A 24,581-nucleotide genomic window follows, 5' to 3' on the forward strand; every position below is an offset into this window, starting at 1 on the left:
ATATATATATATATATATATATATATATATATATATATATATTATTTTGAAATATCCCTAATTACAGAAATAAAGTAGCTTGCTTTTAAAGCTGATTTCTCAACCAGCCCAACACAGTAACACTGACTCAGCCAATAGCATGAGTTTGGGGCGGGACTATCTGCTTGCCTGACCAATGACAGACAGGTGGGGTGTTTAGTGAAGCTTCTGATGCACGAGGTCACAGATCACTCTTTGTTTAAGGACACCCAAGGACACATTCAGTCTCTCGCTGTGGGCACTGAAGTGTTTTATATGGCAGGAATGATTGCTAAATGTTGACATTGAGTTCTGACAGATCATCTCTTTCAGAATCTCAATACAAACTAACTTTTTACACACTGGAGCATTTTTTGAGATTCAGAAACAGGTCATATTCTCCCCTGAAAAGGGTTTATCCAACAGCATGTTCTTTACCTGATGTTGTTGCTGACTGAATTAAGCGCACGTTTCATTAGTTCAGCAGATACTGTCTCGGTGTGGAAGTCAAGTGCTTATCAGCTTCCCTCTTCAAAGTGAAAGAGGTGAAACACTCTGCTAGGCCGTACGACCCAAATTCTTCTCAACACGAAACCTGACACAGATGAGTCCGGCCTTTTATTTCCATTAATAGAAGACCAGTCAGTGGAATCCATGAGAGACAGCTTCCATTGAGAGCGAGAGGACTGATGCTGAATGCAAGAAGACGAGGGTCACCTTCATGATAGTCTGTCCTAGCTGGACTCTCGCATTTATAGTGTCATCTGGCACTGATTAGATCCTGTTGCATATGTTTAAACAGCCTGTATAAGATCTGATTTGTCATGTGGTTCTAAATCCGATATTTATCTGATATCCGCATGACCAGTTTGCCTGAACAGAGGGCCAGTGGAGCAGACGTGCACTTCACAGTTTAGGGATTTACTAGTTTTCATGAATCATAACGGTCTTCTTTTCACATTCCAACTGTGAACTGAAAAGTAGGGTTATGAAGGCTTTACTGGATGAAAATTGTACAAATGCTACTTTTATATAATTTATATGCAAAATTAATGGGGGCTTGTAATACTTCATAAGTCTTTATAAAGTAAGCGGTTGTCGCATACATGTATAACGAGAAAGCCATTGATGAAAACCAAAGAATGACCAATTAAAGAGTTATATGAACATAAAACAAATTGAGAATTGGAAAAACTTTTTCCCTCAGCTGTAGGTCTCAAATATTGTAAAAGTTTACTTCACATTTGACTTCTTATCTTGCACTATACATATTTTCTTTTCTTTTCTTTTATTTTATTTTATTTATAGAAAACTTAAATATTTCTAAAATATTTTATTGTTTTTAAATATTTGTTTCTGTTTTTAATATTGTATTTGAAAAATATTTATAAAATTAATATTTATAAAATATTTTATTGTTTTAAAAAAATAGTTTATTTACTATATTTTTTCTATATCAGTTTTTCTAGATCTAATTAATGACATTTTTTGTTTTGTTTTGTTTTTATGATGAGTCAGATTGGATAGGAAAATCAGTCAGCAAGTCTACACAAAAAGAAGCTCAACTAGAAGCGAGTTTTCATTTATATAACATTTGCTTTCACTAATTCCCATATGTCCATTGGTGTCATTTCAGTCATTGATGACTTCAATATAATTCTACAATGTTGAATATAGTGAAAACGAAGAATGACTAGGTGAGAATTACTTGAAAGACTCTTCATTTGAAAAGAGACATTTATAACATCTATATAAGACAAGTGGGTCTTTCACATGAGTAAATGAGATTACCAGGCAATCCGAAGGCCGTTAAAGTGAACGGTCTCTTGGAAAGCACATTGTGGTGGATCAGATGTAGTTTAAGGGCATTGCTGAACCCAGAAGTGGATGTTCAATCGCACACTGCTCTGTTAATAGAGGGCACATTTGGAAGAGAGCTGAAGACGTCACCTCTGTGCCTTAAAGGCCATATAGACTCATAGCAAAATGGGCCTTGGGAGATTTTATAAAAGCGTCTTGAGTGCAGATTAACTGTGTCCTTCAGAAGAAGAGGGTGAAATTCTCTCTTAATCATGTTCTTTCTCTCATTTTTTCTCTCTGCAGCATAAAAGAGACGCCCAGAGCAGCACCAAGCATGTGGAGTTGATAATCGTCGCAGACAACCGCGAGGTATTGACGCTCTTAACCTCACACACATCTCCAACCTTCCATCATCTAATTCAGCGGCTCTAAACTAGTGGGTCGTGACCTAAAAATGAAACACAGATCTGTTTTTTTACTTGGGTCACAGACATCAACGATGCTCAGCGCAAATGATAGCTTACCATATAATGGTGCTCATCCTCAAAACCTAGAACAAAACTACAAAAGGTAAAAGAAAATTAGTTCCAGACATGAAATATTGATTCACATGCAATGTGGTGTTTTATAAGCTGATTGATTGGCTGACAAGAGCAGGAAACCATCAATTTACAAAAAGCATTAGAAACCAAATATCTAAACACATGGGGGGTGGGGGGGGATGCATAAAAAGGCAAAAGAAAAATCTTATGTAAGCATCAAAACAATGCCCTACCGTATTGCAACGTACCAAAGCAGTCAATACAGCACAGCCAAGAATAACTCAAAGAGGTTGCCAGCGTTTACTAAACTGTGGACTAGCTTTGACTCTTGCTGCTGATTTGAATGGCGATGCTTCCCGTTTTAAGTGTCTGTTGATGGCCTTTCGTTTTTAACCAGAAATGTGCGTGCTGCTTTTCTGATGTTCATTGAAGTTTTCCGTGTCTTTTTCCCGTGTCACTTGAAATGTGTCCATTTTGAATCGTTGTTACCAAAGGAAATTAGAGGGTCATTGTTTGTTTGGACAGGAAATAAAGACGCCCAGCTGTGATCACTTGACCTCTTTACAGACTGTTTGTAATGTGCATTAAGAAACACTTTGTTTACAATATCATTCTTTCTACCATTGGGGGGCCTCTCAAATGTCCCGTCCTGTGATATTTTATGGACACGAACAAAACCTGATCATTCAGTTTGTTGAATGATCTATATTTTCCCCAGCTGTACCTGCTGGAACCAGGTGGATGTTAAAGAAAGAGTTAGAAATAGTGCTTTGCTTGTCTTGCGAATTTTACAGCAATCAAGCTTTCATCCTGTCTCTCCTACAACAATCCCAGCCATCATGGGTTACACATTTCCAGTCTGTGCTTTTATTTTGTAAAACTGACAGTCTGGACATCAAGCACTGCTGGTTGTGTTTGGCTCAACATCTGTGTGCCGCTGCCCATGGAAAATGAATTACCTCATGTGACATTTACCACAGCCGGCCAATGAACGGCACATTTGGCTGCAGTTTAAAGACTTTTTTGTCCTCCTTTGCATTTCAGTATCAGAAACAGGGGAAAGATGTGGAGAAAGTGAAACAGAGGCTTGCTGAAATAGCAAACTATGTGGACAAGGTAAACTTGGAAAGCATGTCAACATGCTTTGAATGAATGAATGAATAATTAATACTTGCACAAAACAGATCTTTTTGTAGGAAAATGCATAACCTAAAATTGTTTATTTGTTCTTATTTGCATTTAAGCATTCAAAACAATTTCTAACACCATATTTTAACCAGACGTGATGCAATAAAGCATCAAGAAAATTGTGTGTATATTTTAACTATAATTATAAAATAAATTGTGAATATATAGTTATAATTCTGCCTATATGATTGTAAATTTTTTATTAATCTTGAATATGCAAAGTTATAACTCTGAACATATAACTGTAAATTGGAATACATATTTATAAATCCTGAATATATAAATGCAACTCTGAATATATATCTCAGTATATGTTATTTAGTCAAAACAATTTCTTGCATATCTTTACCGGAAATTTTGCAATAAAGCGGCAAGAAAATTATTCCCAGATAAATATTTGTGCAAATTGTGTGAGTTTTTGTCAGGTTTTCCCTCTTGAAACATCTGCTTTAAGTTGCTTTGCTGAGAGCAAGCTCTGCCGTGTTTCAGTTTTACAGATCGCTGAATATCCGTGTGGCTCTGGTGGGGCTGGAGGTGTGGAGTGATGAAGACAAATGCTCCATCACACAGGATCCGTTCACATCGCTCCACGAGTTCCTGGACTGGAGAAAACTCAAGCTGCTCCCGCAGAGACCCCACGATAACGCTCAGCTCATCAGGTTTGACTGCTAAACGCGTTTACTGCTGAGGGCCGGCAGGTGGAAAACACAGCATGCGGTTTACCACCAGAATCAATGCACTGTTTCCTCCAGGAAGAATTGCTTCACTATTTAATATTTTGAAATGTTGAAAAATGTGTGAGGTTTTATTCACATATTTGTATTTAAAATGCTTTGTTTCTATTGAAACTTTACCCAGCTTGCTGTAGATGAACGTGTGTCACATGACTTCCTGTTTTCCCTCTTCAGTGGCGTTTACTTCCAGGGCACCACCATCGGCATGGCTCCCATTATGAGCATGTGCACTGTGGAGCAGTCAGGGGGCATCGTCATGGTGAGTGACATCTGTCAATCATTCGTTATGACAGAGAGGTTTAATGATATTTTTGAACATTTAAAATTCTTTTTTTTGGTCTTTTTTACAATGTCTACTGTTTTATTTGAACAGAGTTGATTAATTTGAAACCAAAGAAACTTGTGAAATGTTTTGGTGTTTTGCTTTGAAAGTGCATGTGAGATATATTTATTCAAAAAAGATACTTGATTTGATATGTTTATATAATGCAAAGGAATTGTATAAATATATGACATTACATTTATATATTTTATATATGAAATAATGTTATAATGTTATATATTTTATATATTAGATATTTTATACATTTCTTCAAGCATATTGGAGACATTGCCACAGTTTTCTATTGACACACTACAACAAAAGATCTAAAAATAACTGGCTTAAAAACATTTTTTTTGTTGTTGGTGAAAACACTAATGGCCTAAAATTATTATTATTATATATTTTTTTTTTTGGTAAATGGCAGTCTAAAATGCAGTCTATAATTACAAATAAGTCTATGGTGTGACTAATTGTATTTGTTTATGGTGTGACATGCCAAATACTGTATTACATTATACTCCTGGTGTAATGTCACACCAGTGTGTGTGTGTGTGCGTGCATGCGTGTGCGTGTGTGTTTTGTCATATGTCTTTGTTATATATATTTTATTTTTAAGTCTCGTTGCAGACATCAGTTAGTTTTTGAATACAGGGGTTACTCGAGGTTGCTGCGGTTCTAACTTTTAGATGATCATCTCCTCCTTTACTTTGTCAGAAGAGGACAGTAACTCACTCAGCACGGCCGTCTAGAGATGTTTTCCCTAAATCAACCCAACACATTGATCACCCAGCACTCCACCATAACATCCTACTGAGACACAAAATCAAAGCAGCTCTCTGAGATACAGATCGAGGGAAAGCGCTGTATGTGTTCTTGCACAGCAAATGAGTTGAAGTTAGTTAAACTCTTGACATATTTATAGCTGGCTACCTGACTAATAAGACCTCCGGTTTAATAGCACAGACACTTGAAACTGTTGCTTTCATTCTGCTTGCATAGAGTGTGTTTCTGGCCTCTATGTTGGAGTAAACTGGACCAACTCAATATTTGAGCTTTGATTGAGGATCCCATTATATGAAGCTTCTCCATTATAGATCATTATAGTCACATGCGGTTTCTTCCAAAACGTTTTAACTTTGTCAGTCAAAACAGCAGACATGCATGTTTTCTTCATTGACTCATTCATCGGATGTGTTTTATTTCCTTTGGCCGCCTCTTGAATGTCAGACTTTTGTTTTTGCTGTTTGACTGAGTGGAGTTGCCACCATAAAAGCCACAGTATTTCACAGAAAACATGGCACGATCTCATGACATCTTGTGTTCGGATGAGGTTTTGTCCTCATTTGACCAGTTCCCACTAAACTAAACTAAAGCTTTCTGAAAATGCAATGAGCTACACAGACAGCAGCAGATTATAGATGATTGTGTTCAGCTCCCCGGACCATCAGAATTCTCCAATCACACATCCAGTGGAAAGAAAATTCACAAAATGACATGAGAAGAGATTAAATGGAGTGCAAATGGAGACTTTTGCTTGTCTTTTTTATGCTTAAAAAAAACACACCCAGTAATCCAAAATTTGTGTCCTCTAGAGTGAGAAAATTGCAACTTTTGCCACATTGCGTTCGGACATAAGCATCCTTTAACCAAGGCTTCTGGAAATGCAATTTGCTGTATTCCTGCTTGATTTCAAACTGATCTGATTCTTTTAACACCCTCTAAACAGGAGTGTGTAAAATTACACACTCCTGTCCGTCAAACACTCCTCTAATCTGAACGCAAATTACATCATGCATATTTAAATTAAGTCATTCTTTTGACAAACATGCATCCTTTCTATGCAAATGAGGCTCATTATAGAATGTGCCGGATTCATAAGCATCAGCATTTTTGCCTAACACAGTTAGTTATAAATGCCCATGGAAAGCTTAAAGTTGTAAAGTTACACGTGATTATGCCAGCAATAATTGTAAAGGTTTTTTGATTAAATGTGGTCCTTAAATGCAATATATACCGTTCAAAAGTTTGAGGTGGGTTAAATTTTAAAATATTTTTAAAAGAGGACTCTTTTGCTCACCAAGTCTGCATTTATTTGATCAAAAAAACACTGTGCAAACAGGAATATTGTGAAATATTTTTGCAATTTAAAAAATCTGTTTTCTGTTTAATTATATATTTTAAAATGTAATTTATTGCTGTGATCAAAGCTGAATTTTCAGCATCATTACTCCAGTCGTCAGTGTCACATGATCCTTCAGAAATCATTCTAATATGCTGATTTGCTGCTCAAGAAACATTTCTGATTATTATCAGTATTGTTGTGCTGCTTCATACACTGAAAAAATGGTGTAGAAAAAATGTTCACTCAGAAATAGCTTGTAAATTAAAAAAAAAAAAAATTATAAAGAAATTAAAAGTAACACATAGAATTAAACATGACATTTTGAAGACTGAAACAGTATTTTCTTGTCAAACGTAATCTGTTTTATTATAACTTAGAAAATAATTTTCACAGTGTGTTTTTGTAGAAACCATGATTTATTTCAGGATTTTTGATGAATAGAAAGTTCAAAAGAACAGCATTTATTTGAAATTGAAGTCTTTTGAAACATTATAAATGTCTTTACCATCACTTTTGATCAATTTAATGCATCCTTGATGAATAAAAGCATTAATTCCTAACTGACCCCAAACTTTTTAAAAATCATTTTGTTCCAGTATTTGGTTTCCAAGTCTCTCTAGCTCCGAAAGAGCACCTTCTGAGCAATAAAACGTTCCTCATGCTCATTATCTGACACGAATGATCACTCAGAACTGAAGTGAATCTGGCGGTTTTCCTTCATTTTAATTAGATTTTCACGTGTTTGGCAGACACGTCCTCACCAAAGCGACTGTAATTGTGTCTGTCCTGCCTCATCAGCACACACCCTTCCCCAAACAAAGCCTGCAGAACGGTCTGCAATTACAGCAGCGGATCTCCAGTTATGCTGCTCTGATGGATTTGTGGAAAAGTAATTAGAAAGGCCGTTAGTGTCTGCTCATTACAGATCTCATGTGAAACTGTTTTCTGAGAGAAAAACAAACACGCAGGAGGAGAGATGTGGGGATAAATGTAATCTGGGGAGGGAAGGTGGAACAGGACGGATAACGCCTCTCGAGTCTCGGGGGTCGCGGAGGAAGAAATTGCTCTTGTTTGTTTTAAATTGAAATTGATTGCTTATTTGAATTCACCCAGCATTTATTTTTATTGCACTTGACTGATTCTCGCTCTCTCTGTCTTAAGGATCACTCCGATAACCCTCTTGGCGCTGCGGTTACTTTGGCCCATGAACTCGGACACAACTTCGGCATGAACCACGACACGCCGGAGCGCGGCTGCGGCTGCAGAGCCACCGTGGATCGCGGCGGGTGTATAATGACCCCCTCCACTGGGTGAGAAAACTGCATCAGTTCTGCAAATGAGATTCTTAAAGCTGTTTTTATGTTAAAACAGTCCTATATCAGTTTAATGTGCTATAATGAGGCCATTCATAGTTCTGTTTCACTGAGACTCTGTGATGCTTTCAGCCATGTATGGAAACCTGTTTGGAAACCATCATTATTTTTGCAGTAACGTATGTGGTGTGGTGATTTCTATTTGTTTTTCCAATTCATTTTCCAAGCCAGTTATTCTCTGTATGGTGCTGGGATCCCAGTATCATGTGCCATAGAGGTGAAAAAGTATTATTTTTTTGTTAAATATTTTTTATGAATATATTTTTAAAAATATCAATACATTTTCAATATTAATAGATTTTGGTGTTATATAGTGTTGAGAATTGTTTTAATTAATTTTTAAATATGAATATTCCATATAATTGTGGAAATTTTTTAATTTTTTTATATTAATATTTGTATTAAAAAATATATATATATTTTTTTTAAGTGTTATAGATTTTAAATATTAACGTTTTTCATCCTTTTTTAACTGATCTAAAAGAAAATGTATGAGGTTTTATAAGTCAATTATATAATATTTAATTAATATATTATATATATAAAAATACATTAAATATATTAAAATTCTGTTATTTTCTTACCCTAATTTTGTTCCAAATCTGCCTGACTGGTTTTCCTCTGCAAAACTTTTGTGAAATATAATATTGTGAAAAATAATAATGTTTTATTTAAATTTTTTTCCATTCAGTTTTGTTCGTGAAAGTCAACAGAGATTGATGTTATTTGGACTTCAGCGTTCTGCAAAAATATATATACAGTATACTGTATATATATACATACAGTATATATATTTTTTGTTTTTTGTTTTTGCTTTCAGCAGTAGAACAAAAGACCCACAGTAAAAGTTCTGAGTAAAATCTAGTAAGACCCATCAGCTGACTTTGCGAGTGTGAATCAGTTTCTTATTCCATTTTACCCAGAATTTCCGGCCTGCTCGGCACATGACTGCTCTGTCTGTTAGTTAGCGGTTCGCTCTCTTTCTGCCTCATTACTCCATAATGAACTCCATTTGGTCATCTGCACAACAGCAGACCTTAACACCCCACCCAGCGGGACAGCATTAGCCTTTAGCCTTTAGCCACACGCTCATTAGCATGCTTCCAGTTGACCCCGCTGGTTCATGACGTCTGTGTAGCACAAACCAGTTGGGACTCATTTCATAAAAACATCAGAGCTTGTGCAACTTGTTGCTAATTTATTCTGTCATCTGTTAGACGAGATGACTGGTTTTATGGTCAGATGTTCTGAGACCTGTGATGAAGAAACAACTCTAAACACATGAATTAAACACATTCGTACTAAACATGGAGACAGTTTTACATTACATTTACATTTAGTCATTTAGCAGATGCTTTTATCCAAAGCGACTTACAAATGAGGACAATGGAAGCAATCAAAATCAACAAAAGAGCAATGATATACAAGTGCTATAACAAGTCTCAGTTAGCTTAACGCAGTACACGTAGCAAGGGTTTTTTAAGTAATATAATAAATAAAAAGGAAACAGATAGAATAGAAAAAGAATAGAGCAAGCTAGTGTTAGAGGTCTTAGAGTTAGGTTGTCAGTTTTAGCACATATTGATTAAATTCATAAAACAATAAGGGTTTGATTAAACTCTTTTTAGGAATAAACTGCGTCACACTTGTTTAGCAGCACATATTTACTCATCAGAAAGTGATTGTGGATTTCTGTGAATGAGATTTAACGTTTGGCTTTTTATTGGACAGAAACAGCAGCGATTGACTAGAATTTGAGAAAAGAGATGGGAAATGGGGTCAGGAGAATCACAGAAAAACTCAACATGCACAATGATTGACAGGCAGTGGGCGTTTCTGATTGGCTGAGAGGCAGTGCTGTCATGGAAACAGATGGGATTTCTCATGACACCTATTTCAGGTATAGAGACATTTAATGTGTGGCATTCCCAAGAAATGGTTGGCAGCAGTTTTGAGTCTGTAAAGGTAGTTGTATTGTGTGATTCCAGCAAGTAAATCACACATTTGCAGGCCATGTTAGATTTCTCATGAGGCAGATGGTCGCACACCGGCCAACTCAATCCCAGCATCCTCTAGTCTAGTGTGTATCAGTTCATCCGCACCAGTGTTTTAGCTGGACTGCACCCATGAAAAACCCGTAACGTGACGCTCGGTGATGCGCTCATAAAGGACCAGGCGAGAAAAACAGATCTCATCCAGAGAGACAGAAAATAAGAAACATATTTGTCACGTATTTGTACAAATGAGAATCTGGAATCAGACAATTAAGACGGATATTTCTTCCATTACAGCGCATTAGTCTGCGTCTCCTCTCACAGAGCTTTCATAGATCAAAGCATAAATGAATTTAACATCACAGCAGGTGCTCGTTTAGGAGCTTCACATCTATATAACTGCATTAATTAAGACGTGAGTGGTGAAAATCCCTCTGAGGTTTGAAGCAACTCCTGCAGGTTTGATGAATGTAATCTCAAGTAGCCAGACTTTATCGGCACAGCGTGTGATCAACGGCTTATTCTGAACAAGCACTGCCCACCTAGACAGGAAGAGACTCTTTGATTGACAGCTCAAGCCACCATTATGGTGTTTTTATGTGATGTTTTGGAGCTGGTAGGTCTGAATTGACTCCTTTGAATTTATGAGTGTGAATTTGAATTTAATAGGCCTACTTGAATTGGGATGACAAGAACAGAAATTTCCTGAAGACATTTAACTTTAAGGAAATGCATTCTGGAAAATGAAGTGTTCTTCCACCCTGGTTCTCAAAAGTTTACATTTATTCAAATTAATTGTATTTAAATATTTTTGTAATAATACATTTTTAAATATATATTTTAATAAACTGACCTTTGTCAATTAAAGTAAATGTTTAAGTTTTATTAAAATGTTTATGCATACATATAAATAATTTATATATAGTAGATCATATAGGTCATAAATGCATAAGAAAACTGTAGTTGAGTATTCCCAGGATCAAAATTAGGGGAATACATTTTTTTTTTTTAATGTATTAAGTTGTATATTTAAATAAATTGCTTAAAGTACAAAAATACCTAAGCTTAGTACAAATGTTTGTTTTTTTTAATAAATATAAATAATTACAAGAAATTAAATAATTTAAATCAACTATACTGTATACATTTATTTATTTTATAAAAAAAATTGTGTTTCAGGCTGGAAAACAACATTTCCCACAATGCATTACCTGTGTTGAATTTCTTGGAACATATGTAAATTTAAAAATGTCTATAGGTTCTATATTTCTGGTATTTAAATTCTACTTTTTTCAATTCTGCTTCCTGTTTGCTACCTCACTTCAAATTAATTTAGCATTTGAGAACTGAATTGTAATTTATTTTTCTCATTTCAGTTCATTTCAAAATATACATGAAATTAATTCATTAAAAAACTAAAATTCATTTCAGTTTGTGGTTAGAAACTAAAAAAATTGCCAGAGGCCAAAGACAATCTTTGACATAATCAAAACTTACAAAAGTTAAACAAGACTTGCGAAATACAATGAAAGTCAATGGGGTCCAATGTTGTCTGGACCCCAGCGTTCTTGAAAATATCTTTTTTAAAGTTCACGTATGTTCAGAACAACATGAGGAAGAGTAAATGAACACATCTTTTATTTTTCAGTGAATTATCCCTTTAAATATTACATAAATACTGATGTATTATGTGTATGTATGTGTTACAGCAGGACTCTGTAGGCGACTCTCTCCATTGAGCCCCCAGCTTCTGTGACTCCTAACACTGCTATATTTGTTCCTGTGCTTCTACAGAGTCTTTGGAAGCTCCTCATACCCTCACAGAGAACAAACCCCACTCACAGCGAGATCTCTGTGCCCGTGGCAGTATCTCCATTGTGTGGGCCTCCTGTTGAGTCCAATCCAGAGGAGGTGTTTGAGAGCTTAGACACACTCGAGTAGCTGTGGCTTATCGCTGAGCGCTGATCTCTGGGTTGGCATCAGGAGGCAAGAGGAAGCATCTGCTTATCTCTCATCCTCCCGCAGGCTTATACCACACTGGCGCTAGTTGTCCCGGGTACAGTTGGTCCAGCGAGCATGAGGGCCGACACGAGCCAGATTTCCGTGCTTGCGTTTGCCCTGTTGTCTCAGTATGTGTGCCAGAAACGCAGTGAGCATCACAGTATTCGGCGGTTCTGCTGCATACTAATGGCCACAGCAAAGCCAACTGGATTCTGAACCCAACGCTGGTCCATTCTGAAAAGATAAGCTGTAGATCTGAGGATGTAGGAGGTAAACGCTGCCCAGCGCTTTACTTGATGGTTGCCAGTCAAACAAGAAGTTTGAGCTTCGAAAGTGAATTTATTGAACACTTGTTACATGTTCAGTTTAAAGGGATAGCTCACCCAAAAATGAAAATTCTGCCATCATTTGTTGTTGCAAACCTTTATGAATGTAATACTGGTTAAGCAGGAGAAAAGAAACGTCATCGTAGCATTGTGGCAGTGAGTTTTACATAATTTTATCTCCAGAAGTGTAAAAGTCTACTGATATTTTGCTGGTTTTACAACCCAGTTTGAATTGCCATGCTGGTCCGTGCTGGTTTAGCACTGGTTTTGTGCTGGTCTACCTGGTAAACCAGCACAGCCGTGATGTTCAGCAGCAAAAAATAGAGATCGGTGGCAAATATTTATTTTTTTTTACAATAATGTTTTATAGAGAGGATTGATCTTCACATAAAATTACTGTTCCCAAATATATAATAATATGATATAATAATAATTATTATTATTATTAATTAATTGATTATTATTATTATTATTAATTATAATAATAATTCTAACTAGTAATTTTATTCTTTTAAAGCTTTATTTATTATTCTAATTATTTAGCAGGAAAATTCTTGCGAAAAAGTTTATTGAAGACTGTTTACTATTTATCTTTTTCTATATTTTATTACTTTTTGTATTTATATTTTATTATTTATATTTAATTAATTGGCATAAAACTGCATGCATTTTCAATTTGTATATATATATAGATAGATAGATAGATAGATAGATAGATAGATAGATAGATAGCAGAAAAATTCATGTCAACTTTGAAAAGAAAAAAAAAGTTTATTAAGAACTATTTATCTTTATCTTTAGTTACAGGAATTTGCATTTTAGGCCATTTAATTGTGAAAAACTATGGCTTTTAAATATCAAATACTGTATTTCATAGCATGATTGGTGTATCAGCGATGTTTCCTTGATAGTACATGGTATTGGATCAAAAAGAAAGAGTACACTAAGTTGTATCATCACTTCTAGTATTTAGCTAGTAAATGTCGACCATTAGGCCTATGGTTTTATTTTTCATTTCATTTATAAATCAAAGAAGCCGTATTGAGAAGCCTGTATCCAAAACACAAAATATGTTGGAAAGTGTACAGACAGACGGATCTATATAATGTTAATTTGTACAAGCAAATCCAACAGCCATATATGAAACATTTCATATATATATATATATATATATATATATATATATATATATATACATACATACATACTGTATATCCCATCATGTGCTCTTTGAGAGATCTTTGCTGGCTGATGTTGTAAATCCAGACCAGAACCAGACGACCTGGATTACCGTGGTTCCTGTCGCTGCGCGATGTGTTTGACAGTACTGATAGATGTTTCTCTCTGCATGACATTTCACAGCAGAGACGCGCCACACACTTCACAATCACATCAGAGACAGTCAAAGCCATCTGTGCCAAACAATTTCAATAATTCAAGAGATATTATCAAATACAAACTCATCACAATCACACAGGACTCGAGTAATCTTCAACCTCGAGAAGAAAAACAAGCAACAACAGGCGTGTTATGAGTTTCCGTCTGAAGAACACACATTAAAGTTTCCAGTCTGTGCTTCATTTTTAGCCAGTTAAGCATGATGTTGCGTGACAGTTTAATAAAGCAGTGCGGTTTGAAGATGAGCTCTGGTTGTGTTCCTGTTCATGCAGAAGAACTGAGGCATGCTGGGACTGCAGTCAATCTTTTTTTTTTTATTAAATATATAAAGGAAGTCCCTTGTGCTCCAAAGGATGCATTTATTTGATACAGTAAAAATGGTCATTTTGCTAAAAATTATTATGATTCAAAATGTCGCTTTTCGGATGAGACGTTAAACTGAGGTCCTGAGTCTCTGTGGTCATTAAAAGTCCCATGGCACTTCTTGCAAAGAGTGGGGGAGCATCCCCGGTGTCCTGGCCAAATTCCCTCCACTGGCCCTTGTCAGTCATGGACTCCTAATAATCCCCTTCCACTGAATCTCTCTCTCTCCTCTCCACCTGTAGCTGGTGTGTGGTGAGCGCACTGGCGCCGTTGTCCTGTGGCTGTCATCACATCGTCCAGGTGGATGCTGCACACTGGTGGTGGATGAGGAGAGATCCCTCATATGATTGTAAAGTGCTTTGGGTGTACAGCACAATAAAGCTCAATACTCAACCTCCAGATCTATAGCATACGTTGTAACTCAACCAATCATACTGATTTAATTCATCAGGATGTTTAGTGATGTAGCGTTCAGTGTGTTAATGAAATCGGCTGACTGTAATGATTCACACCTGCATCGAGTCCTGCGATCAGCATCACTAAATCCTCCCAAAAACCCTCCCTGACAACAGATGGTGTTCACGATCATGAGCTCATCAGCCAGTCTCGTAATATGTGCCATATGCTTCTCTCTGGGAGCTTTTACATCGCTGTCAGTCAGAAAGAGTCTCTGTCTCTGTAATTTCTCTGACTGGTGGGATGTTTGTAAACTTGGGATTTTGTCATGTAGATGCTACGGCGAAACATTTTGTTACACTCCACAGGGGAGCAATGATATTCAGAGTGGATTTGTGGGCCACTTTTACTGTGTGTGTCTGTGTGTGTGTGTGTGTGTGTGTGTGTGTGTGTGTAATTGAGGTGAAATCATCTCCACCATGCATGGAAGTGTTTCTGTGTCTTGTGGGAAACTACTTAAGAACTAGAGTTTTACATCAAAATGCATTCAAAACTCGCTTCCACAATGCTGTTGGAAAAGAAAACGGCAAATGATGGTTTGGTATGTTTTGAAACATGGCAGCTGGTTTGAGCTGGTTTAAGCTGGTCCTGAGCTAGTTATGAGCTGGTCCTGAGCAGGAGCTAGTTGCTCAACCAGTTTAAACCAACTAAGGACCAGCTTAAACCAGCTGCCATGTTTCAAAACTTACCTAGCCAGCATATGCTGTTGTTGTTTTTTTTTTTGTTTTTTTTCAACAAGGTTGGATGGTGGTTGCTATGTGATTTTTAGAAGGTTTGTGGGTGGTTGCTAGGCAGTTGCAATGTGGTTGTTGTTGCATTCTGAGTAGTTTTTAATGTTGCTTTATTGCCTGTGTATTGTGGGTGGTTGCTATGTTGTGAGTGGTTACTAGGGAGTTGCTTTGGTGTTTTAAGTGTTTTTAGAATGTTTGTGGCTGGTTGCTAGGCAGTTGCTATGGCATTCTGAGTGTTTTTTTACATGTTGCTATGTTCCTTAGCATTGTGGGTGTTTACTATGTTGTGTGGGTGTTTAACATGTGAGTGCGAGGGAGTTGCTATTGCGTTTGAAATGTTTTTATCATGTTGCTATTAATTATAGGGTGTTGCTATGTGATTGCTATGGTATTCTAAATGTTTTTAACATGTGGGTGGTTGCTATGGTGTTGCTTTGGTGTTCCGAGCATTCATAACATGTAATGTTACTCTCAGGGCATTATAGCAGCCCTCTACGGACACCTTGGCAATTGAATCGCCATTGGCTAATCCGAGCTGTGGGATTTACAAAACGCAAATTCATCCTCTCCTCCTGAAACACGTTAAATTAGGTCTCCGGTAAACTGGGAGAAGTGCAGAGTAAACTTTATAGTTACCTACACAATCTGTATATGATATCAATAAAAACATGTCGTCAGATTATATTTTTATCTGGCTCGCGCTAGCCAGAGCGCGAAAGCAGATCTATTTCGACCTCACTCAGACCGTCACCACGGTCTTACCTTGAATGAAGCCATTCTGCTACCCTTCTGAGACCTAATGTAAACAAAGTCAGGTGACTGACCCTGAGTGGTTGGTTCACTGTAAAACATCCGGGTGAACAAAGCACTTCCTCTTTGCCTTCTCGCCTCTTCAGAGACCGGTTCGGAGAATCTGCGCGTATACGCTGATATTGGAAAATTACCCATTCAATCCGTCACTATAGTGCAGGCGCCTGGTGCCCCTGAGGATTGCGGTAATTTTTCTTTTTTTCCCTATATATTTAGGTAAGTGGTGTTTGTTTATATTATTCTGAATTACGAGTTGATATTTGTTTACAGATTGTATTCTGGTGCTTTTGGAAGCATATGGATTGGCAAGTAGTTTGTTTTTGTGCTATTATTCATAAAACTAAAGGAGGATTTTTTTGTTTTTGTTTTGTTTGGTTCCGCTGTTCGCAGCGGGGGGATTTTCCCACCTGTTGATCTGTGCATTCGCGCATAGAATAGGTGTCGGTACCTCCTAATTGATCTAGTTTGTCTTTTTGACTGAACAAACTGAGAATTTATATGCTTGCACTGTGATACTACTGGTTGCAGTGGATTGAGTGAAGTTTTATTTGGCTTTGGTTGTGTTTACACACATTACTTAGTAACACATTCCTGTTCGCAGGAGTAAGGTATTTATATTTTGTGTGTTATTTGTGTTACGGCTGTACGCAGCTGTATTGGATATTCAACAATCATGAGTCAACCATTATGCTGTTACTGTCATGCTACTTTGCATCCTCGTGATGGTCACCGGGAATGTCCATCATGTTTGGGAATGGCTCATTTACTGGAGGACATTGAAGATCCATGTCCGGCTGCTGTAAATTTCTCTCTGCAAGAAAGGGTGCAAAGGGCCCGGTTTATTAAACCGGTAGCCTCCAATAGTGGAGTCCAGTCATCGAAGGTTGATGCACGCAATAAAAGTAGTGCCTCTTGGGTTGCTCAAAGCACGACCACTACAGTGGTGGATCAACAAGTTTCAACTCCACCCCAAATTACACAGGCGAGTGAGACTGAAGGTAACACGGAAATGCATTCAGGCCTTGCACCCCTGGTTGAGCAAAAAAAAATTGGGCCAAGGGGTCCCTCTGGGGAACATACCAGCAAGGAGGATGGTGGTGACAACAGATGCGTCTCTGACTGGTTGGGGGGCTGTCTGGCAAGGCAGAACAGTGAGGGGCTCATGGGCGTTTCCCTGGAACATGGAACATATCAATGTGTTAGAGTTAAGGGCAGTTTACATGGCCTTGAAACGACTGATTCCTTTTCTGCAAGACAAGCATATCCTGGTGAGAACCGACAACATGTCAGCAGTTTACCATATCAATCATCAGGGAGGCACCAGGTCATTGCGTTGCCTCCGGGAGTCCAGGAGACTTCTGTTTTGGGCCCATCCAAGACTCGCCTCAATCAGGGCAATCTACATACCGGGAGTAGTGAACCGGGCGGCCGATCTCCTCTCTCGAACAGGGCCTTCCCCAGGGGAATGGCGCCTGCATCCAGAGGTGGTAGGTCTGATATGGGACCTGTTTGGGAGAGCTCATACCGATCTGTTTGCATCAGCCGAGACAACTCATTGCAAGATGTGGTTTGCGATGAGCAGCCAGGGTGGACCTTTGGGAGTGGATGCACTGTCTCACGAGTGGCCGGGAGGATTGTTATACGCTTTCCCCCCCCCTGCCATTGATTCCTCATGTGCTCAACCGTGTGGAACTGGGTCATTACAGGATTGTATTGATTGCACCGAGATGGCCAATGAGACATTGGTTTCCGCTTCTTTTACGTCTAGTACGAGGCCATCCCTGGCCATTACAAATCAGAGCAGACCTTCTCACTCAGGTAGAGGGTCAGATTTGGCACCCGAGTCCAGCCATGTTTCAACTTTGGGTTTGGCCTCTGCTCAGTCCATCTCTCATGAGCTAGAGGAGGCAGTAGCAAAAACCATTAACAATGCTAGAGCACCTTCCACTTGGGAAAAGGCGAGTAAAATCTGAGAATTTATTAGCCATTGGCTAATATTAGACATCATTTAGTCGCCCAGAGTAAGATTTAGTCGCATATGCGAGTGATTTACTCGCAATGTAGAGGGTTGTATAGGTGGTTGCTGTGGTGTTTCTATGTGAATGCTGTGGCCTTCTAAGTGTTTTTTTAATATGCTGCTGTGCTGCTTTCAGGGCATTAAAAGTGGTTGCTATGATGTACTGAGTACTTTTTAGAATGTTGGTGGTTGGTTAGTTACTAGGGCGTTGCTATGTGGTTGCTGTTGTGTTCTGAGTATTATTAAACGTGTTGATATGCCATTGCCCAGGCATTATGGATGGTTGCTATGGTTGTACTGAGTGGTTTCTAGAATGTTGCTAGGGCATTGCTACTGTATGTGGTTTCTCCCAAGGTTTTTTTTTTCTCCATTTCTGTCACCGATGGAGTTTTGGTTCCTTGCCACTGTTGCCTTTGGCTTGCTTAGCTGGGGACGCTTGACTGATTGCACAGACACTACTGGAAGAGAGCTGAACATCACTGAATCCTCAATGAACTGGCTTTAGCTGGGAAAAATGACACTTTGTTATTGTCTTCCATAATTGCCAAACTGTTTGACACTGTAAAGCTGCTTTGACACAATCAGTATTGTATAAAGCGCTATTCAAATAAAGGTGTCTTGACTTGGTTGCTGTTGTGTTCAGAGTGTTTTGTTTTTTTTTAACATGTTGCTATGCCATTGTGAGGGCATTGTGAGTGGTTGCTATAGCTGTACTGAGTGGTTTTTAGAATGTTGGTTTGGTGGTTGCTAGGGTGTTACGAGGCAGCTGCTAATGTGTTTTTGTGTGTGTACGTTGCTGTGTGGTTTCTAGGTTGTAATAGTGATATTTGTGTAAGCAAACACTACAAATGAACACAAATCAGTCTATTAGAATCTTGGTTTGTTGGATAATTCAATCCAATTGAAACCATGTGTAATATGAAGTGTCCTGCACACACACACATTTCCCGCTGCCTCCAATTTACAATCTGGTGAATCCAGTCAGTGTGATTTCTTACAAACGCAGGACTTATAAATATCTCTTATCTGTTGCTGTTCTCTCCTCTGGGACTCATTTCATTGGTCCTCATGCCAGTCAGCACTTATAGGGTGATGTCATTTCCTTGGCAAGACTTCCACTGCCTGATTGGTCCATTTATGTGTGCATCTGTTGATTGTCACAAAACTGAACAGTCAGTTTTCTTAAAAATCATCACTGAGGTAATATATCTGATTTCTTTCAGGTACCCTTTCCCTACAGTCTTCAGTACATGCAGTAAGAAGGATCTCGCTGCGAGTTTGGAGAAAGGTGTGGGCATGTGTTTGTTCAACATGCCGGAGGTAAAGGTGCTCTACGGAGGCCAGAAATGTGGAAACGGATATGTCGAGGAGGGAGAGCAGTGCGATTGCGGAGATGTGGAGGTACGTCAGAGCTCGTGTGTGTGTTTTGTTTTTTGAAAACTCATTTCATGCCGACATTTACACGTTTCCCTTAAGCGCCGCATATGTGCTGCGATTTTCAAACTCTCCAGTGAGTCGTGCATCATTAGCAGTCGCTCCTCCAAATTCACGGCGAGCGAAATAAACAGCCCAGTGTTTTCTGCGACCATGCTGTGAGAAGAAGCACAAGAATGAGATGCATCTGTCACGTTGGACCAGGAGTTTTTGCGAGGACCGCAGAGAAAAGCTTTTGTTAGTGTCTGAGTGCTTCAGGTGTTTCCTGAGGGTTTAAATCTGTTCATTGATGTCTTTGCTGAAATGTTGCTGGCAGTGAAGAATGCATAGCAAAAACGTACATTGTGTCTGTGCATCCATCAACAATGCTCATGTACAATTTATGAATTTCCACATAGCCAGCAGTCAGAGGAAAGCATCTGGGAAATTATTTCGTACTCTTATGCAAATATACTTGAGTCACATCTCAATTAGAAAAAATAATTTTTTTTTTTAGGAGGTCTCTTCTGTTCACCAAGGCCGCATTTATTTGATAAAAAATACAGTAAAATTATGAAATGTTATTGTAATTTAACTCTTCTATTTGAATATATTGTAAAACGTAATTTATTCCTGTGATCAAAGCGGAATTTTAAGCATAGTGTCACATGATCCCTCAGAAATCATTCTAATATGCTGATTTGCTGCTCAAGAAACATTTCTGCTATTATCAGTGTTAAATCTCTGTCTCTGTAGGAGTGTCTGAATCCCTGCTGTAATGCCAGTACATGCACACTGAAACAGGAGGCCGTATGTGCACATGGACAGTGTTGTGAAGACTGTCAGGTAACTTTTGACGTTCATCGTAATCCACTTTATTTGTTGACTCTTTAATACCTTGCTAATTTTATGTACTTAAATTAAAAATGTGCAGCAAAATTAATGAATGAGATTAGCTTAAGGATGACATTGATTCAGAAAATGTATTAAATGTTAAATTATTTTATAACAATTTAATATATAATAAATGTTATTTAATGTAATGTAAAATATTATGCAAAATATTAAATTAAATATTAACTTGAAAATGTTTTACAAATTTTACTTAAGTTAATATTTTCTTAAATCAAGTCTCTGTTTTCATTGCTTTATTTTTCAATGTGTATCTTTTTCGTGTTTGTATGTTTGCAAATAGTAATAATCTTATCAAAAGTTGGCTATTAAAACACTGTAAGCCTAAATAACCAAACAAAATAAGTAAGTAAAAGTGCATATTATTCTAAAGCAATCAATTTTTTTTATTCTTTAGAACATGGACATGGACTGAGGAATCATTCACAATAAAACCAGGAACATTAATAAATTAAGATAAAAGTAAACTATTTTGTATTGACTGAAAGGACTGCATTGTGTAATTGCCATATTAATATTATATTTTATAGTATTAATATATGTGCCAAATTTCATGATGTGTTTGTTGTGTAGCTGAAGCCTGCAGGGACTCCGTGCCGTGAGTCCAGTAACTCCTGTGACCTGCCGGAGTTTTGCACAGGTGCCGATCCCCACTGTCCCGCTAATGTCTACCTGCACGACGGACACAACTGTCAAGGTGTGGATGGACACTGTTACAACGGCATCTGCCAGACGCACGAGCAGCAGTGCATCACCCTGTGGGGACAGGGTGAGGACAGCGCCACCCGAAGGCCTGGAGGAACAGCTACTGCATCTGTCTATACCTCATCTGTGTGTTCAATATATGTGAAGAACCTTGTGTGTGTTTAACAGGTGCAAAACCAGCTCCAGGAATCTGTTTCGAAAGAGTCAACTCGGCGGGAGATCCGTATGGAAACTGTGGAAAAGACGCAAAGGGATCATTTGCCAAATGTGAAGCACGGTAAGAAAAAAAATATCAAGTTTAAGTACAGTAGTGCCAGAGAAATTCTAGAGTTAATATAGTAAATATAGAACGTATAAATTATTAATTTAACAACAATGTATAAATTATATGAAATTTTGCCAAGCAATTTTTTTAAAGAGTAAAATACAAATTTAATCCCTGGTGGGGATTAAAAAAAATATCTCTGTGGGTGATGCTACCCCACCAACAGAGCATATAAAATACCAAAATTAAAAATATTTTACGTAAAATACTGCAACATGAAAATACAAACAACAATAAAATCAAAAATGAACTTTAACTGTCAGCACTCCCGCTTAAGAGACCATCTGGGTTTCGTGATCCTGGTTCACGTGTCTTAATCCATGCAGTGCTTTTCAGAAAGTCAGAGCGCGTGACAGAATGAGATTAATACACAATGTTTTTGCTCAAAACTCACTCTACTGTGACCTAATGCAGATATTGTATATAATAAACTGACGCATAAATGTATTATGAGACTGAATGCAGAAGTTTACCGTCACCGTAATGTGGGAATTATGATCACGCAATATTGACTGCTGGATCGGCAGAGAATCGTCTTTCTGCGAGTCATTAAGAAATTATTGTTCTATTCTTTTTAAAGAAATGTGAGGTAAACGTGTGAATGCACAATGTGCGCACTTTTGGAATAAAAGTTTGTATGTTGTGTAGCAAAGCACTGATCAAAAATAAATGAACGCAAACGCGATTGAATAGGTTTGTGTCATTTTATTCAAGTTGTCATTGATTCACGATTGATTTTGTATTCCTGGTAGAAATAAGAACTATTAGTGTCATTGTAACCAAGTATTACTATAAATAGTGGTCAAATATCGAAGCTAATCTCAAGGTCAAATCAGAATATTTATTGTAAAAATGTTTCTTTTAACAGCTGCCAAAAATAATCTGTATATTTATAGCTCCACTGTGATTTGTGATATATTTTCAAGAGGAAACACTTTTTTTTTTTTTTTTTTTCAAAACACACCCCCCCCCTTCTGGTTTGCTCACAAATCGCACCCTGATTAGAGCAGATGTTTGTTGATTTGCTGCAAAAAATTTTATTGTATCTTACTGATTTTTGGAACAATGTTGCTTTTAGTTGGTGCACTTCAGGAAAACAGAAAATCAAAAGTACCTTCAAAAACCCCCAAGGTCTCTGAGTGTTTATTTACTGAGTGTTTTTCTCTTAAAATTACCTTTTAGGTTTAAATTAAATTTTAAATGAATTTCTCTCATTAGGTTCTTCCCATTCTGTTCTTTATTGACTGACTGTCTCATACACACACGCACACACAGACAAATCCACCGAGAAATCAAATGGGCGGACAAATAACAACACAAGTCTTTAAAAGAAAGAGAACAGAAGCCTATTGAAAATGTCACAGTAATTTGCATATGCAGGTAACAACTGTCATACATTTCGTTTTAGTTAAGCTCAGATTGGCTGATTTATTAAGTGCTTCATGGATCATATCCTCGATGTAGTAATTACTTGAATGACTGAAGTGGACAGACGGAGAGAGAAACGGTTTCAGCCGCTAATGACTCTTTATTTTGGCCAAAGGGACTCAAGCCACATTCTGTCTGTCTGTCTCTTTCTTTCTTTTTTTGGGCGTGACTGCGTGAGAAACTGCCCTCTGAATGCAGTAATTGGTCTTTAGTGGAGAGGATGCCTCATTATTTCTCTGTGTTTTGGCTGCGTTGGAATCAAAGATGTATGTCCCATTACCACGATCCTCGGCAGAGGAAACACACTTCAGCGCTGTGAAAACACTGCAGATGTGTCAGTCTGGGAAACGTCTCGGTTACGTATGGTAACCAGGGCCGCATTAAGACCTCACTGGGCCCCAGGGCTATGACTTACTGCAGGGCCCCCCGTCACAATAATGATATAGCTTAAAATCGGATTTTTATCCAATCAGAGTTTCATAATTCTTGTTACCAATTCCAATATATAAAAAATAAAAAATACTAGCCTATGTAAAAACAAACTTACTGAAGACAAGTAAACAGTCATGAATTACAATAGAACAAAGAAATTGACCTGCTAACACTTAAAGCACTGAATAAGAAATATATTGAATAAAATAAATAGACTACAAATAGACTGAATAGTCTTCACTGCGTCAATTCAATATACATTATTTTACAAAAGCGATTCGGTCAAGGACAGTGAGGGATTTTCTTTCTAATGTATAATTTACATTATTGACACAAATGGCAACAGCAGCTATATTAGGCTGCTTTGGAGGAATAGTTCACCCAAAAATTAAAGTTATGGTGTTGTTGTTCTAAACCTGTATGAGTTTCCTTCTGCTGTTGAATGCAAACGCTTATATTTGGAACAATAGCCTACTGGTAACCAAACAGTTTCTGTGCCCCCATGACTTCCATAGTATAAAAAAAAACACTATTGGAGTCAACAGGGACCAGAAACTTTCTGGTGGTCAACTTACGAATATTCTTCAAAATATCTTCTTTTATGTTGAGGAGTACAAAGAAATTCATACAGGTTCAGAACAACTTGAAACTGAGTAAATGATGACATTATTTTAATTTTTGGGTGAACTATATCCCTTTAAAATCTCATCATATAATGCCAGGATCGCATAATAGCCAACTAGTGCACATGCTTTATCATTAACTATTAACGTTAATTTAAGACACAAATAACTGTGTTGACGAGGTCGGAGACAGGCATTTTGACACATAACTATGTGTGTTCGAACGTTTAAACACAAGGCGCGAAAAATAACTCCAGTCAGGCGCTGTACGAGCAAGTGCGCTCCGTGCGTATCAGAAACCGTCTTAACACGCGCATTTGCCAAAATGAATTCTGCCCCACTGCTTAATGTCCCTGAACAGTTAAATTAGTTTTTAAACCACAATGCTTAAAATGCGTTTAAATGAAAAGCTTACATCATGACGCGCAAAATGAATTTCTCAACCCATAAGCGAAGATACTATCCCTATAGAGTTTATTCAAACACAAAAAGCACTATACATCTATCAAGTTAATAATCAAACTAACCTAAAATCTGTGGGGATG

General features: G+C 37.6%; 1 protein-coding gene across 1 annotated transcript in view; it reads left to right on the forward strand.

Moving 5' to 3' along the window:
- Positions 1-2,112: 2,112 nt before the first annotated feature.
- Positions 2,113-24,581, forward strand: part of LOC107666906 (disintegrin and metalloproteinase domain-containing protein 12-like) — a gene marked incomplete at its 5' end in the record, with an annotated part of 25,462 nt that continues 2,993 nt past the window's right edge. Inside the window, 9 exons of the mRNA XM_016458421.1 lie at positions 2,113-2,187; positions 3,405-3,476; positions 4,038-4,207; positions 4,457-4,541; positions 7,891-8,039; positions 19,422-19,599; positions 20,368-20,457; positions 21,097-21,292; positions 21,397-21,505. Coding sequence (XP_016313907.1) covers positions 2,113-2,187; positions 3,405-3,476; positions 4,038-4,207; positions 4,457-4,541; positions 7,891-8,039; positions 19,422-19,599; positions 20,368-20,457; positions 21,097-21,292; positions 21,397-21,505 — 1,124 coding nt within the window. The remainder of the gene's footprint in view (positions 2,188-3,404; positions 3,477-4,037; positions 4,208-4,456; positions 4,542-7,890; positions 8,040-19,421; positions 19,600-20,367; positions 20,458-21,096; positions 21,293-21,396; positions 21,506-24,581) is intronic.

Source organism: Sinocyclocheilus anshuiensis, unplaced genomic scaffold, assembly GCF_001515605.1.
Source record: "Sinocyclocheilus anshuiensis isolate Anshui unplaced genomic scaffold, SAMN03320099.WGS_v1.1 scaffold1500, whole genome shotgun sequence".
In the NCBI taxonomy this organism is placed as follows: domain Eukaryota; kingdom Metazoa; phylum Chordata; class Actinopteri; order Cypriniformes; family Cyprinidae; genus Sinocyclocheilus; species Sinocyclocheilus anshuiensis.